General features: G+C 38.2%; 2 protein-coding genes across 3 annotated transcripts in view; one reads left to right on the top strand and one right to left on the bottom strand.

The window, feature by feature from the left end:
• TMEM117 (transmembrane protein 117) overlaps positions 1–18,370 on the bottom strand; it is a 199,759-nt gene that overhangs the window by 157,683 nt on the left and 23,706 nt on the right. For both annotated transcript variants that reach the window (XM_090137909.1, XM_031589562.2), the window contains exon 3: positions 7,170–7,302. In XM_090137909.1, the coding sequence (XP_089994035.1) occupies positions 7,170–7,302 (133 nt within the window). The remainder of the gene's footprint in view (positions 1–7,169; positions 7,303–18,370) is intronic.
• On the top strand, positions 10,010–14,160 carry LOC149919474 (P2Y purinoceptor 1-like). The gene is made up of 2 exons (XM_090134418.1): positions 10,010–10,079; positions 13,139–14,160. The coding sequence occupies exons 1-2, from the start codon at positions 10,010–10,012 to the stop codon at positions 14,158–14,160; spliced, it is 1,092 nt and encodes a 363-aa protein (XP_089990544.1).

Below are 18,370 nucleotides of genomic sequence, written 5' to 3'. Positions count from 1 at the left end.
ATGTAGGTCATGAAACATGACTGGATAGACAAGACATGCCTATGGAAGTGGTCTGGAAGACAAATACAGACCCACATAGACCTTGTAGTTCTATAGAACAATAATAGTAGTTAGTAAAACACATTCCTATTTGTTCTTAAAATAGGAATTAAAATAGGGGAAAGAGGAAGCAAAACTGTAATGATTCCAGACAAAAGTATTTAATGGAAAACTATTCATGTGTTGTTTTTTTTAAAAAAAACCATACATAGCTGCTTACTTGCTTCAGCTTATTAAATGGAATACAAGCCCTCTTTCTACATATTCTTCAACTGCAGAATCTTTGGAATTGGATCCCAAATCATTTAATCACTGAAACAGAGTCCTCTTCAAAAAGAAAGTTAAAATTAATTAAAGGAATACAATTAAAGGAAGTTTTGCTATTAATGTAAACTGTATTGCAATTTCACATCTTTTCTATGTCAGAAGTAAGCTACAAGGAAAGATACAAGCTCACCAACCTATACTTTTTCCTAGTGCTTTATACTAATAACTGAAACCCATTGACAGTACAGGTAATAAATTCACTCAAAACCTCCTCTTGACACATCCAGCACTCAAAGAAGACAATTCTGACAACCCTGTATTACAGGCATTGTAATGTCACAATTAGCAACAGAAAAATAGCTGGCTTCTACAACTGTAATGACACTTTGAAATGTTGAGTAATGATGCATCTCAACATCCAATGGTCAGCTGAAAATTGATTCATCTGAGACAGCTGACATTTGGGAGAGAAGCAGTTACAACTCTGACTTTTGGATGTCACATGAAAAATACATCACTGTGTAATAATTCTAAACATTAGGGCATTATTTAGTGACACGGGCTCTCAAAGAAGAGAAGAGATTTCCTTTAGGCCATACATGCTCCACTGAAATGCAATACAGTTGGAAAAATTTGAATACATTTTGGTACTGATTTAGATTATCTCAACACGTTCAGCACATAAAATTATATATCAAAGAGAAAAATAAGGGATAATTCCTGCACAGCTGAAGACTCAGAATTCCTTCAAAGGAGAATAATATAAATTAGGGACCTTGAAGCTGTGACACACAAAAATCCAGAAGAAAAAAAAAAACTTGCGCTGAATATAGCTTTTCGCTGTTAAACTATGCCCTTTGCTGCCACCACGTGGGCCTTTTTGGAATTCACTGGGAAACTGAAAACGCAGACTCACAGAACACTACCGATGTTTTTTTTTTTCCTTTCCTCTGCAAACAAAGCATCTTTCCCATTTAATTAAAAAAAAAAAAAAAAAAAAAAAAAAAAGCTTATAATACAGAGCTAAATTTAAAAAAAAAAAGTTTCTCAACTTCTAGGTTTCTCAGTTCCTAAAATCACTGCAAAATTCCAAGAATCTAATATGCTGGTTCACAAATAAACACACAAAACACTTTTCAAAAAAGCATTCAATTTTGCTTTCATAGAAGAGAGAACACAGCTTCCACCTGCATCTCAGCCAGACTCATCCTACATGTTCAGATACCACAAAGCTAATCAGTGCTCTATGAGCTCACTGCAAAGGGTCAGAAGCTGATGAGACTTCAGGCAGTAACCAAAATTATTTGGTAGATGTCATGATAGTACTAATTAGAATAAGTAAAACTTGAATCACATGTACATGCCTATGCTTATGATTAAAATAGATGGGTGCTCTGATGTAAGATGGCCCCAGTCTGCTGGACAGGTTAAATGGGCACTGAAATCTAAATACAAACCTCTGAACTGAAAAGTGTTGGTAAGTGTTACAACTTTAGGCCCTGGATTCAGAGGTTTGCCACACAACAGGGACACTTTCTGTGACACCTGGCAGTCCTCATGCACTGCACAATACATTTATATTAAGCTTCATTGTGCAGATAAGAACCTCTCTACCTGTGAAACCAAGCTGGAACTGAATACCAGCATGCCTTGTTGAAGACTGGTACTGGGGACATACAGTACTGAAACACAGAATAGACCACTGTGATGCTTATCAGTCCTCCAGCAGTGGCTGTGTGCATGGGCTGGGAGGGGATTCTGGAAACATCTGCGAGTTTGGTCACTCTGCAACACAAGAGATAATAAAAGGTAAAGGGGGGAACTACTTCCTTTCCATTGCTTTTGGCTTTTTGACTGAAAGAGATCTTCATCTACTTCAAAAGACGAGATCTTTGTAGAGTCATCATTTTTAAAATTCTATCAGCTCTCATCAGCACAGTATAACGCCTAAATTTTAATGAAATCCTGATCTAGTTTGTTCAGTCATATCACTCAGTCTCCAAAACAAAAATCAGAAATGGCCAAATGCAGGAAGCAAAATGCAAGGTAAGTATCTTACATTCCACTGGACTGCCCTGAGACAAACTTTCAGGTTAGAAGGCACAAAATGTGAGAGTGCTTACTGGCACCATGCAGAAGTTGCCAGACAGCTGACTTCACTACCCGAGGTTTGAACGTCATTGCCACACTGTTTTGAAAAATAAAGGCTGGAAGTCCAAAGACGAGTGGCAGAAATCAGATCTCTGGTAAGGTAGCATAGGGTGTCCTTGTAACACCTGAATGGATCTGATAGCTGTGATCTGAATATCACTGGGGAAACCCTTAGAATTCAATAGCCCAACACAGCTCTAGTTTTCCATGCATCAGGCAAAGATGGATTATTGCTGGTGCTACGAAGTTTGAATAACGAGTGATATAAAATAAACATAATAAAATATAAAATTATTATTATAATGCCACTTTAGATGTTGGCTAGTCTGTATGCTAGACCTCATGGGCACACTGCGCAGAGTACCATAGTGCACAAGTATGACAGACCTCAGGGTTCTGACAATGCACTTCTGTTCACGCACACTAAACCACCGCACAGTTTGCAGTATTTCCTTGGACCGATGTGCATCACACCAAAGTGTACCAGATCTCCCTCTCCGTGAACTGTATTAGTGGCTCATGTAGATGCACACCCATTGAAAATACGTACTCAGCAATGCCCTTCTCACTACTTCAATATCTCAAATTGCAGAGGAAGTTAAATGGCCTCATTCCCACTGCACAGTTCAGCCTCTGGAGACACACAATATTTTTTTCTGATACCTTACAATTGGTTTTTATTGTGTCCCAAGTATTGCAACTATTGTAAAATAAATTTTCTCTCCTTACTTGAGCATGAAGCACTCCTTAATGTTACTTTCACTTACGAAGAACAGCTTTTTACATCTTGCTCTCATAGCAGCTTTGACAGGTCCAGCTTTCCAGTTGACTGCTTCTCTATTCTGGCTGAATTGTGCTGCTGCATCCTCCAGATCTTGAAACCATTTGAATAATGAGTGAACCTTCCTACCTCTGGATCATTTAACCTCTCTTTTCCACATCTTTTCCACCAGTTAGATCAATTATCGTTTTCCTGAAGCCTGTCCCTCAACTCTCCTGTGCCTTCATATGGTAACACATACTTGTCAGTAATGTCTTGCATTGGCACTTCATGCTTCTTGAGTACTTAGGAATGGTTTGGTAAGTAATGAAAAACATCCTTAGCAAAAAAATCCCCTAGCTACAATTACCTAGCACTTCAGTGACACAGACTCTGTAAGATGAGGCCTGAATGCAAAAGCTTTAATTTTAACTCTATCTTCAGCCCTGGGTTAAACTATCATGCATAAAGTTGACATTCTTTCCTTTTTTCTGTCTTCATAGTCTGGTTTTCCACAGTGTGAGAAGGTTTGCCATGATCCTGACAGAGAAATTTTCCGCTGAACACTGTTTTTCTCAGGCCTTGTGCCCAGTTAGGCTTCTGCTTGTTGTTACCAGCAATAAGAAGCAAAAATAGTCACAGATCATTGTCAGACAGCTTCTGAAATATGTTTCCTCAACCAACTCCGACTAAAAGAGCAAAAACCGAATTTGCAGTGGGTCAATGTAATAAACTGTGAAGTCCCTAAAAAGAAATATCACTGATAAACATAGGTCATTTCAAAAGTGATTTAAAAAAAAGCCTATTTATTTCCATGGAAAGTGAAATAGATACAAAGTAAAGAAGAACACTGTTTGATAGAGCAAATTGTTATTAAATTATTCATTATTGTTTACTTTAACATTTAATTGTTAATTATTATTAAAATACAACACTACTATTTTTTCATCATAATCACCACCATTAGCTGTGCATTTTCACCAGCAGTGAAAAAGAGCCTGCATTTCACCCGTAAAAATCTGTAACGGTGGAGGTGACCCATAGTTGCTGTCACCACTGCTGGAATGCACCACCCACCACCTCACTGTGCTCACATCCACTGGTTGGTCTCCAGAAACATTCAGCAAGTATCAATGAATGTCAATGGGTGCAATTTTTTTTCTGCATGGAGTAATTCAATGACACACTTTTGCTTCATCCACACTTTCATATCAGACACCAATTTTATTGGACTGTCCCTCTACTGCCATCTGTCACACAGCAAAAAAACCAAAACGAGATAGTGTCAGGAAGGTTCAGTGTCTACTGCCATACCACCCACCATCTATCTTTGATGTCATGGGGCAACATAATAAAATAAGAGGCATTACTTTCATGGCAGCTCTCATATATTCAAATACCAGCAATTTATTCAGTTTTCACTATTCCTGGCAACGTATGGTCCCAACAATTACACTTTTTTTAAGGAGCACATTCAACCTTTTTAACTTTACCACATTAAGATACACATTAACTGAAATGTCTTCAAAAAATACTTATTAAAAATACTCTTGACAAACGTAAAATATACCTTCTTAGAGATGGTAACAGAGAAAGCACTCATGGCATTGGTTTCTCAAGTCCTCAGCAGGATGTTACTTCTGCTGTGATCATCTACACAGGCATGCACATGCAAGACACAGGATTCTCCTACTCATGAGCCACAGAGGAATTTTCACTAATAATATCAAATGTCTGACATAGAGGTACTTTTCAGAATCACTCTCCTGGCAGTGAACAGGGCAAGCTGAACAAGAGACACAGCAAGGAGCAAATACATTAAGAATTATTCTTTTTTTTTTTCCCCTCAATTTCAAGGAAAGTAATTTTAAGTCTTTCACAGTCTTGTATTAAACTGTTATGTATTCTGTGTGCCTGCGTTTCACAGAATCTCATAGGTGTGGGACCTGATTGTCTCTACAGAGACTGTAACCTTCATGCAGCAGGTGGACTCTGACCTTCCATTTGGAAACCAGTTTCTCTGATACCAGCCATTTCAGTAAGGCACTGTGTCAAAACACATAGACAGAAGTATCATTAAATGGCTTTCATGAATATTATATTTACTCAGGAAAGATAATCCACACTTTAAAACATTTTATTATATCGATGTGAAGTATTTGGCTTTGATAATGTTTGCCTTTTGTTGAAGAAATGCTATTTTCAAAAGTATTGCACGTTGTTCTACCTCGACTTTAAGAGGACAGTTTGGTTTAATTGATGTTTTAAGTTGTGCAGTTTGAAACTGAAACATTTTGTTCCTTACCTGCCTTTTTACAAGAATGTACACCTAAAACAGCTTTACCAAGCCTTTATCAGATTTTGGAAAGTCAGGGTGATTCCTTAGATCAGCATAGTCAGTTTCCCAAAATGATCATGACAAACCTTTAAGCCAGCATCAGTTCCAGTCAAGGAGAGACTTCACAGTGAGACAGTAGATCGACTGACACTAGCCATTTTAGTAATAGTCTGTGCCTATTTCCATGAACTCGGACAACGATTGCCACACAATCTTCTCAGTGCAGCTAATGGAAGCGTGTAACAGATAGGAGGAACGGGAATGTTGACAAGGACAAATGAACTCCAGTTTCCAGATATGAGCCAAGCTTTCAAAGCAATTAATGCTTTGATTAATAGCTAGTTATAGCTCCTGGAGATTTAGAAATACCAAATATAAATCTTAACATAGTACCAATAATAGACTGTGTAAATAGGGAGAAAAGAAAGCTGCAATGCTCCCACCCTCTCCACTCAGGGAGGATTATTCTGCCTATTATTAGGCACCTATTCATATTTACCACATCATTTCCTGATCATTTCTTCTCCTAAAATACTGAGTGATTCCGCTGCTTTATTCACCTTGCTTGAATCAATACAATTAGTCTTCATACCACACGATTACCCCAGCTGGTCTCCATTCAAGTTCATTCAGTGACACCCAATCAATGTTTGTTTTATGTCTCACTGTTAAGAGAACTCCATACACTGTGTATTTTTGTTGACAGACATAAAAGTCCATTAAATAACACTGTATCAGATTCTGTTGACTTACCTCTGACATTTTTTTTAAGAACAAGTCATTCAGTTACTTGACATTGCTCTTCAACTCAAATATACTTGCAGTTTCTTACTTCTTGCTACAAACTCTTCACATGCTTTCTTGCTTTTCATAAGCAACACATCTAATGAACTTTGTCTAATTAACTAATTTTGCCTGACTAATGATGCAAATTTTCTCACAAAAATCAAAATGATTTTGAGCACAAGAGAAAGCAAGTTTTCTTAAACCTCAAATTAAAATGAATCCAAACAGAACAGACAGACAGTTGTTCATCCATCCATCAACCTTAATGTTACCCTGTTGGAGCACCTCATGAGTTAAAAAAAAAATTAAAAAATCAGATTTTTAAGAATATTTTAAACAAACCAGATAAGAAAGCATTATTTTGCGCAATCAAAACAGCACTATACCACATATTTAATGTTTGGAGCATGTCTTTACTTAAATTTGAATGTTTCCATTTCTCTTAATTTTACCTTTTGAATTTCCTGATTACACACAACAGTAATGTTAACACTTCTAATTTACTAAGTCCTAATTTCAAATTTGCTGACCTATACTTTCAAATCAAAGCAATTCTACATAATGTTCATGGGCACCCTGTTGTTATTAGGCTAGGATTCCACTTTTTCTAACTGAAACTGTAATCTTCTTGGCAAATTAACCAATTAAATTACTATTCTACCTACATTCAGAAAGAAGAGTTCCCAAAAAAAAATGATGGTGAATACTACTGCATTTACATTTTTCTAAGTTCTTGGTCACTCTAAAGCAGCATAATATGAAAAGTTTCCCATGGAATATAATCTAGAGCAAAACAGACAGGAAAAAAAAAACAACTTTGTAACCTACCTCATATTCCCTGCCATAATGAGGAATAGATTATAAATGTGAGAGAAAATGAAGAGGAAGAGGATGGTACTGAAGAACATTGTCATCCAAGACCCGTGGTCCTCTCGAAACATTTTCAGACGGAGCAACTGACCTGTGGTATGGATATTATGAGAATATTATTTTAATAATATATTTTAGTCAGTCAGTAAATATGTGTTTAGATGATAACAAAAAAGAAAAGAAAAAAAAAAAAAAACACAACGACAAAACAAAATAGTGTACCAAACTGAATTTCTTGTTACATCCAATAATTCCAGTTTGTGTGGGGAGGACAGGTTTAGTATCAGGCAGCCAAACTTGTCTTTTTTAATTCAGCCATGAACAGAGATTTTTCCTACAAAGCCACAAGGTTGTTTCCCACAAACTGATTTGGTGACAAACCAATTTAGATTCTGATTCTAGAGACTAAATCATTAAACTGGACCTCTGAAGGAGTTCAGTTCACATCATGCCTGTGGTACCTGACTAAAAAGTGGCTGTGATTTTATATATACTATATGCAATCCTACATGTTGGTTAAGCAGCCTTCATTATTTCCCTGCCCTGGCCATTAACACCTGTAGCCAGTCTACTCTCATGCTGGCAGAGCAGGTATGCACAAAGGAACAAGAGTAGTCTAGAAAAAATGATAATTCCATCTTTTTCTTCCAGTAGAATCAGTTCCATCACCCTGCTGACACTGAGACTCATTGAATAGCAGTGCTGTAAATCTGTGCAGAAGTGGGAAGGACTGATGGCCATGAAGAGCAGATGTGTAAAGTAAGTCATCCCACTTTCTAGAAACTGCTGCATCCTAACTTTCTAAAACAAACACCATAGCTGGGAAAATCTCATGGAATTAATCTAGAAATCAGTGTAAGAGACATCTTTTGCGGCATTTGAAGTGTTCTGAGAAACAAGTCTACAAATTGGGAGGCTTCATAAGAACTTCAGGCTGTGATATCTGTAATTTGCTGCCAGTTGTTTCTTGAGCAGTAGGAACAGTCATTAGATTTTGATGGTTGCCTCTCTCGTTCTACTGACTATGATGAAGTTGGGTCCAATACAATGACATGATAATAGATAAATCATCATATGTGTTGGTCTAGCTCATGAAAAACACACAGACTAGAAGTGGAGGATTCAGGACATTTGACTCATGAGAAAAAGAGATTATTTTCTGAGCAGATGACTGCAGGGTCAGTTGAGAATTAAAGAAATTGCCTGGACTAAAGGGATACTACAGATACCATAAGAAAAGCCATCTCTTGAGTCAAAGACAACTCTTAAGCCCAAAAGTACACAAAAACATACAGCTAATAAATAAGCAAATAATCACCCCTCCTGGCAATAAAGTTGAGATTATCCTGTGCAAACCCACTGTTCCCCTATTTTGTGAGTACTGCCACCCATTTAATGGCAGAGCTGAAAAAGTCCGGATTTCTAGAAGTACATTGAAGGGTTTAGACCTCAATAATATGGCTGTTCAGCTGGAATGACCTTGCCAGTGATACACAGTAGGCAAATGCCATCAGATTTAGAATCCAAATTCTACTTTCTCATCATTTTACAAACAAATCTTTTACTATGAGCTCAAATGGAAGACGGTATTATCCTCTTTCTTACACTGTTGACTTTTGTTACATGGTACCACAACATAGTCCCAAAATGATTAAGCCTGTAAGTGGTAACATAAAAGAACCATATCACAAAACAGAACAGAGCTTACAGCCACACTTACAGCGTAATAATTATTCATTTCTTAGCCAAAACTGTACACCAAATGTTGTCACTGCAATACAGAGAACAAACTGCTCCCTGGAATGTTTGAGCTGACCATCTCTCGTAGTAATGTTCCCATCATTTCACAAATGCAATATTACAGTTTTGTCAGAGCAAGACTGATTTTCTTGTCCTCTCAATGAAGTCTTATTGCAGTACAATACTCTTCTTATCCTGCTTTTCGTAGTTTATATTGGATTTTAATGGTTCCAACTTTTGTTATTTATTGTCAGTAATTAATGACATAAACAGGACTGTGCAAGTACCTAAACGTAGGTGCTTCAGTCATGTGATGTACTTCACTTTTCATTCTGCAACAAATGCATTTTGCAAAGCACACAGATATGCCTTATTGCTTGAAAAAAAGCTCTGCTTACTCTCATCACTGGACAGGTGAAACTTTTGTCTTGTTTTCTTCAGGAACGTATTTTTCCTGAGTTAGCTTTCCTTTTCTTTCTTCTCTCATTTTTTTCTCTCAGTCCTCCTTCATTGCCAATTAACACAGCAGTTTTTCACTTCAGGTTTCCTGTAGCCCACCTGTCCAAATAAGTTCATTCTACCCAGTTTCCAGATCTTCTTTATGTCTACTCCCATTGCACCTTTCCTCTCCTGAGCCTCTCAGTCTCATGCAGCCCATTCCTTTCCTGTCCAAGCTCTGATGTGGGGTGAGAGCTGCCCATTTCTGTAGTGGGGCAGCAATTCTGGCAGTAAAGAAGGGGGAAGGAAAGTGCAAAGGCACACACATGCCCCAAGCCCCTCCACCCTTCTCTTTCATGCTAGAACCAATGAAAGCCCCAGAAAGATCTAGACTGTGGATTTGGAGTGAGTCTGTTTTTCCCTGAAAAACAAGTGGAGGCTGCTATGTTAAGTAGCAATATAGCCTGACTGAGAGGAGGGGCATCATGATAAAAGTTCTCTCTCTTGCAGTCTGACGAATGGTCTCTGAAGAGCTGCCATTGTCTATGGAATATTACCCAAACTTTGGATTAAAAACAGTATTTGCAAAATAGAATTGCGATTCTAGAAGATCAAGATTAATGGAGGAGAAAAGCACAGCCTGGAATCTAGACTTCCGTAAAATAGATGATGGCAACATTTCTGAAACAGGTAAGAGAAAAATTTATTAAGTATTCATCCCACCTGTATTCTCCACAGTAGCATTTTTTTTTTTGTACTTACTTACTACATTCTGATTAGTACATACAAACATGTATACATTTCATATTATTCAAAGTGTTTTTTAATAACTATTGTCTTTGGTAGGCAATTTTTTAAACCTTAACTATCCCTTTACTGTAGTTTGTTTGCTATATGGGCTTTCGTTAATTCTCAAGTAAATGAACATCATTTCTTAATGAAAGAAAGAGTGGCTTAATCACAGTATAGACTGAGTCATTAGGAAGAAAGGAACTGAGTATTATTAGCACAACATACTCACCTAACTGGCAGAAAACTTGCCATTGTCTGATACAAAAAAAAAAAAAAGGCACCCCTGAAACTTATTACAGCACATATGCAGATCTACTGGGCATCAGCATAGCTCCAATGGTCTCAGGATACAGCAGGGCACGGTGATGATGTCTATGCACATACAGTGAAACTGGGTTTTCCTTGTAGAGAATTCCTTACATTCTCCTAACAGGAGGTGTTACTACAGCACTGAGAGTCAAACTGCTTGTGCCCTTCTCTTGCTTATTACATTATCTTGGAAAACATTCTTTTTTAATTTGAACCTCTTTGACTGTGTCCATCCTATTTGATAGATTGTAAGTCATTCACCCCAACTGCAATGCATAGTGTTTCAAAAATCCAGTCTTGATTATGGCCTCTAAGCTCTATACAATAGAATGAATAAATAAGAAACAGTGAGAATATTTTAGAAAATCCAAATATGAACACCTGATCCAACCAAAATGGATCAGGTGGCACAGCTGTCTCTCCAATTAAGACTGACTTACTCTCCTCAAGTATCTCTGGAAGATACTGACCTCTCTCTCTCAAGTTCTTTCAGGAGCTTGATGGTATCAGGAATCCCTGGCATTTCAGTTGCCTTCTGCAGCTACAGACATGTTTTTTGCAGCCAGTTTAGGGCTTATTTGTTCTACCACCATAATTAGAATCAAGTGCTTACTGCCTTTATTCATAATTATTTAAAAGGAAGGCAGAGAAGTAGGAAATACAATTTAATTCAAAGTACAAGTGAGATTTAACCAACATGATTGTAGGAGAACATAACTTTCCTAAACATATTAAAACTCCTTTTAACTGAATACATTGTAAAGCAAATGTTACTTAATGGTAATGTACTTATTAGGGTGGCTACATTTTAAAGAATTTATGTGTTCATCTTATGAACTTTGGTTGAAGAAGAACATTATACAAAATTTGATATCTATAAAGGCCATGGAGAAGTGTAGAGAAAGAATACCGTTACCCCAGGTTAAAGCACAGTGCTTCAATACTTAACAATATACATTTAAATAACAATAACAAAATTTTTTTAACATATTTAACAAAAAATAAATATTTCCAATCTTTTAAAAACACCAGAAGTTGACCACATGGCTTTCAACCTTTCTGGAAAGTCATTTGACTGCTTTTGTTTCTGAACTTCTACAGAAATAACTTTCCTTCATAATTTTATTCAGTACAGTTTGAACTAACTTTTCATAAGTACATTATCTGGGTGAGCCATAAATTTGTAAAGCAAAATAATGCAGTTTCTAATTAGCAGCCCATAGCTCTTACTTGTTATGTTCTGAGCTATGTCTGTGGACATACCTTTGGAAAAGTAATATTAAGGAAGGTACGAAAGCAGAACATCATGTTCCAAAAAAGCACTACTATCAACCTAACAGTTGAAGTTTGAAAATTATCAAGGAATCAATAACATTATGGAAAAGAGATCTTCCTTCTATGTAAAGTGAGTAAATGCTGAGTAAAATTTTATCTTACTATCCTATCAAGTGCTGTAGTAGATTGTGATTTCTAAATGGCTGTTTTTATGACCCTCATACAAAGTTCCAACTTGGACAGACCTTACAAATTAAAATAGAATCACTGAGTCACGGAATCATTGAATCAAAGAATGGCTTGGGTTCAAATGGGACCTTAAAGACCATCTAGTTCCAATCCCTTGTTGTCAGCAGGGCTGCCATCCATCCGATCAGGCTGCCCAGAGCCCCATCCAACCTGGCTCTGAATGCCTCCAGGGATGAGGCATCTACAGCCTCTCTGGGCAATCTGTTCTCTTTTATCATTTGGAGAGAGGTTCCAGAAACATGACAGTGAATTTGGCGACAGTTCACCCTGGTAAAACACTCCAGCCTTGGTTTTGTGTTGTTTTTGTTTTTGTTTTTAATTAGGAGTTCAAAATCTATGGGTCTAAAAGTGAGTCTGCAAGCATGAAAACCTTGCTTTGAAAAACACACTGCAGATCTATATTCCAAACTATCCATAACAAGTGCTGATAGATACTGAGCAGTAACAACTGAGACAAAATGAACTCTTTCTATACCTATCAAAACCACAACAGTTTTGGCCTGCAACATCTGTTTAGAGAAGAATGCCAACAAAAATCATGCATACAATACCAAAAGAGCATTTTGTTCACTGCCTTGGATATAGATGTTGGTGTTGCCTACAGTACAACCTGATTTTTTTTTTAATACGGTCTTCTGGATCTCAGCCACAGCCCACTGCACAGCTACCCACATTACAAATGCCTCCAGGCCCAGTACAGGTACCCAAGCCAGTCACAGCAAGGGTGGAGTGAGCATGGCCATTTATTATCCTTCTGCTCTTCTCTGGGCTTCCTGCAAAGCTAGACACAGACGTATTAGTCAGCAAAGGGAATCTACTGTTATTAAGGATGTATGCCTTTTTTCCCTCATGTATTGTGTACTACACTAAATATTAGGGCAGAATACAAGGGTTTTTAAGAAGGTTCACGAAGCTCTGCCTTTGATGGCATTGCTGTATAGTAAGCTTTAAGTGATGCCTATTTAGAATTTGCATTTTTTTCAGATAGAGAAGAACTTGTACATCCCATATTCTGAATTCTTTCACCAGTTTAAACATGATAGATTTAACTAAAAAGTTTTTAATTGTAAATTCAATATATTTAGCTACTATTTTAAATTTGTTGGTCTGTTTTTCCCCTTCAGGCCTATTCCATGGAAAGATGACAAATGATACATGCACTATTTTCATTTGCAACAGCCATCCTAAGCTGGAGTGGTACTGCTATTTGCTGATTCTGGTTTGCCTTTTCACTTTGATAGTAGGATTTCTAGGCAACATACTTGCCCTTCGACATTATGTGTACTGTGTGAAGACCTGGACTACTAACAGCATATTTCTATTTAATTTGGCATTGTGTGACCTCACTTGGATTCTCATGGCACCGTTTTCAGTATATCACAGTCTCCAGAAGTCAGATAACTATCTCAGTCAAACATTTTTTTACATCGTAAGACTATTTTTTAGTATTAATATATATGGAAGTGTCTACTTCTTAACACTCATCAGTTTTGATAGATACTTAGGTGCTGTCCATCCTATCACTTCATTAACATGGTGGAACAAAGGAAAGGCCATGTTTTGTACTGCTGCTGTATGGATCTTCATAGTTCTTGCATCAGTGCCAGAGATTTTCTGCACAATTGAAGCTGGAAGACAGCATGACAACAAAAATTCCCAAGATGACATTGGAGAAAACTTACAATTTGAAGTGCCATTCGTACTCTCCAAGATTGTATTGAGATTCCTAATTCCAGTCACAGTCATCTTTACATGCTATATGTTGACTCTCAAAGCACTACTACAACTCTGTAAACGTCAGCAAAGAAGAAATAGAATTGTTAGACCTCTTTTACTGATTTCAGCTGCTATGATTGTATTTGCTGTGTCTTTCACGCCTTATCACATTACGATGATGGTGATAATAATTTACAAAGCCTGTTGTCAACCATCCTCTGAGAGCATAAGCACATTAATGGTAGTTTATCAAATCACAGAGATCATCTGCAGCATCAACAGTTGCCTTGATCCAATCATTTTTACAGTAGCAAATAAAACATTCTATCAAAAAATTAAAAATATAAAATGTCATCCCAAATACCAGTGCTGCTGCTGTCTAACACGTAGGGTAAGGGATATTGCACTGTCCCCAAGAACAGTGACTTAAATGTCAGTTTACAAAGACATGCATCTCTTCTTACCCATTTAGCTTTGTACCATCAGAACAGTTTAAAATTTCATCTCCTGTATAGTGCAACAATCCCTTGAGTAGATAAGAATAGAGAGGAATGTAGAGTAAAAGTTAACATGTAAATCTACTGGAAAAGAAATGCTATTATATGTACTTCAAATATTATTGTCATAAATAGACATTAATTTATTGTGACATAGCACTTCTTCCCTGTATGTACATCTGGTATGAATGAACAATGAATAAAAGCTCTAAGGATCTGCTTTTGTTCTTGGTCAGAGAAATACAGAAAGTCTATGAGTAAACAGTGTTGAGGAATCTCCTAATAGTTTCTGTTAATTATTTTTTAATGTGTTTGTAAGTACTGTTGTGGCTGGACTATGCTATTACTAAGAGTCATGAAGTTAACAGCTGAAATTCTCAAGCGTTTGTAGAGAGGTCTACTACAAGTACTTGAACTAAATTTCCCCTGGCAAAGGCAGTGGAACCTCAGAAACCTGGATAAATGCAGCAGATTTCAAAAAAAACCCACAAAATATAAATAATGAGGGAAAGCCCCTGAAGACAGTCAGAGCCATAGTGAGTCTGCTTACGAAACAAACAAGAACGGACTGAAGAGTTTGCTGAAGGTTTTTCCAATGCAGCATTGGCTCCAAACCAGTAGCACAGGCCATGCCTCAGAAACCTTGGGCAATTACAGCTGTCTCTCCTAAGTGAGAATTCAGAGAATTATGTTGTTCTACAGTGAACTCTCAATCGACGAACAGGGACAACAGTGCAAAGGAAAACTTCTGAAACACTGAAGTGGCTGAGCTGAGGGAAGAAACACTGCTACACAACAGTGCTTTTTCCTTGTTAATTTAGGATCACAGCATCACTTTCAAGACAGTCTGAAGTACAGCGGACTTTGCTTATTAAAACAGCACAATGTCATACATCATCTTCAAGAGTCATTAGGCGTTCTCCCAGCATATATAGACAGTCATCCTTCACATTCAACTATGTGCTTTCTAGCTAAGTCTCACAAAATATCTTGTTAATTATTAAAAGCCATAAATCAGTGGGCAAGACAATCTTATTTTCAGAAGTTACTAGTGACAATGTATTTTTAGGTATACTTTGTATAGTGTCCTTTTCATTTTCATAATTTTGTTATGATTTTGTTCTCACAGATGTATAAAAATACGTAATTCTACACTGACATTAAATCTCACTTGTTGAATTTTCAGTTGAATTGAGTAAATATAAATGCATACACAGTATCTAAAACATTGTTTAATTGTTTGTAACTGTGATGTGAAATGAAGAAACAAGTCTTGATAATCTGAAACATTTTAAATATGTTTATATGTGTATGTATATGAGGATCTCACAGTAAATTGTGCATCTGTATTCTATTCTACCAAGTTACACACTGACCTAACTGTTAAGTGCTGCTCTTAACCCCTTGATGATTTCTTAATCCTTAATTTTCCCATATTTTAAAAGAAAATATATTCATCTTAGAATCATAGAATCACAAGGTTGGAAAGGACCTACAAGATCATCCAGTCCAACCGTCCTTCCATTACCACTGCTACCACAAGCACTAAGCCAGATCTTGCAGCTCCTCTCCCAGACGCCTCTTGAACACTGCCTGGGACGGCGACTCCACCACCTCCCTGGGCAGCCATTCCAGTGCCTGACCACTCTCTGAGAGAAGAAGTTTTTCCTTATGTCTAACCTAAACCTCCTCTGGTACAACTTGTGGCCATTTCTTCGGGTCCCGTTTGTTGCCTGGGAGAAGAAGTCAAACCCCTCTTCCCCACAACCTCCCTCAGGAAGTTGTAGAGTGCAATGAGGTCTCCTCTGAGCCTCCTCTTCTCCAGCCCTAACAATCCCAGCTCCCTCAGCCGCTTCTCGTAAGATTTGTGTTCCAGACCCCTCACCAGTTTTGTTGCCCTTCTCTGGACATGCTCCAGGGCCTCAATGTCTTTTTCGTAGTGAGGGGCCCAAAACTGAACACAATATTCGAGGTGCGGCCTCACCAATGCTGAGTACAGGGGGATGATCACCTCCCTGCTCCTGCTGGCCACACTGTTTCTAATGTAGGTCAGGATGCCGCTGGCCCTCACCTGGGCACACTGTCGGCTCATGTTCAGCCGAGCATCAACCAACACTCCCAGGTCCCTTTCCTCTTCACAATCATTCAGCCACTTGTCCCCAAGCCTATAGCACTGCATGGGGTTGTTGTGGCCAAAGTGCAGGACCCGGCACTTGGCCTTGTTGAACCTCATCCCATTCACCTCAGCCCAGCGATCCAGCTTATCTAGATCCCTCTGAAGGGCCTCCCTACCCTCAGGCAGATCAACACCACCTCCCAGTTTGGTGTCATCTGCAAACTTACTGAGGGTACACTCAAATCCCTTCACTAGGTCATCAATAAAGATATTAAACAAGATGGGCCCCAGCACTGACCCCTGGGGGACACCACTTGTAATGGGTTAACTCCATTAACCACTGCCCGTCGGGGACAGCATCTAGCCAGCTCCTTACCCAAAGAAGGAGATACCTGTCCAGGCCACAGGCAGCCAATTTCCCCAGGAGAATACTGTGAGAGACCGTGTCAAAGACTTTGCTGAAGTCTAGGCAGACTATATCAACAGCCTTTCCCTCGTCTACCAGTCTGGTCACCCAGTCGTATAAGGAGATGAAGTTGGTCAAGCACGACCTGCCTTTCATGAACCCGTGCTGGCTGGGCCTGATCCCCTGGACACCATGCACGTGCTGTGTGATCTCACCCAAGATGATTTGCTCCATAACTTTCCCTGGTACCGAGGTCAAGCTGAACAGGCCTGTAATTCCCCGGATCCTCCTTACAGCCCTTCTTGTAGATGGGAGTCATATCGGCAAGCCTCCAATCCTCTGGGACTTCTCCAGATAACCAGGAGCGCTGGTAGATGGCCGAGAGCGGCTCGGCAATCAGCCCCGCCAGCTCCCTCGGCATCTTCATCTACTTTATTTGTGAGCTGCCTATTGTAAACATGAACAGGATTGTTAACAATGTACTGACTTCTTAAAGAGAGTTCGTTAATCTCTAAATGGGTACACATTGGCACTATCTACTCTTCTATATGCTTACATTTCAGACTGATACAGAAGTGATATTAATGCCATTTAGTGAGAAAAGTGCTCTCAGCATGAGGAAGGGATGAACAGGAGAGATAATTGCGAAGCTCTGGGCTAAATGAGTTTATTGCTCCCCCTGGATTGCACAGCCAAGTTTTAAACAGAAAGCAATTTCCAAAATCAAATACTTGTCATTTTATCATTTACTCTCTCTTTAAAGCTACAGGTACACTCTTTTTTTGTCCATTCTCTACTTCAGTAGTAATTTTCAGCAGGGTTGGGGGTTGCTTTTTTCTGCAAAATTCAATGGGAAATCAAAATCAAAATAAGTTTTTTTCTGGACACAAAGTTAAACATAAAAACTCACTGCTACATTCACTGCATACTGTCTACAGATGTTAATACTACATGTCAAGTTAGCATCATTAGAAAGGAGTTCTGTTGTTAATGAGGAAATAAGCATTAAGTTCAGAAGAAATTGTGAAAAACATTATCAAAGTTGTTTCTTCATTTTGAAAAAAAAAAAGTTTTCTCTTAGAACTGCTGCCTTTGTAATGATGGATGATGCACCTATGAATGCAGTCTGTGGTCCCAAGTACCCAAAGTTTGTGAGAATTAAATTTAAAAATTCAAATAAAGAGTGGAATAGGTAACTTGTAGCAGGTCAGGCTCAATAATTGGAAAGATTCACAAATAACCCTTCTGCAACTTGTAGGTCTTTTGCAAGCAGTATTAATGTGAATTGCAAAGTCATGGGTTTCTCTACCTGAGATTCAGTGTGTGAAAAAAAACAGTAAGACTAATAGTATAGTCCCAGTCTGCTGTAGGAAAGTCAGTGTGAGAGTCTGAAGAGAAAGTTTTCCATAAGACTGAGAGAAATTTCATTCTGGTCAGGTAATCAGAACATAAAGCGCATTTAACTGAAGAAGAATGACCTTCATAGTCTCTATGTTGCTGATTTATGCAGTATACAGATAAAAAGATGCAAAATGAGCTGCTATTTACTTTCTGTCAGCATCACCCTACCAAAGAGCTGCACAGTCTAAGGCACGCATGACAGAACAAGGCCAGCAGTTGC

Source organism: Phasianus colchicus, chromosome 1, assembly GCF_987193195.1.
Source record: "Phasianus colchicus chromosome 1, bPhaCol1.hap1.1, whole genome shotgun sequence".
NCBI classification, from domain to species: Eukaryota; Metazoa; Chordata; class Aves; order Galliformes; family Phasianidae; genus Phasianus; species Phasianus colchicus.
The sequence above is the reverse complement of the archived record's forward strand: the minus strand, read 5'-3'. Positions and strand labels throughout refer to the sequence as shown.

Excerpts from the sequence above, each read along its gene's own strand:
- LOC149919474 (XM_090134418.1), top strand. The coding sequence starts at position 10,010 with ATGGAGGAGAAAAGCACAGCCTGGAATCTAGACTTCCGTAAAATAGAT. Across the intron at positions 10,080-13,138 it reads TGGCAACATTTCTGAAACAG|GCCTATTCCATGGAAAGATG; the intron begins GTAAGAGAAAAA and ends TTTCCCCTTCAG.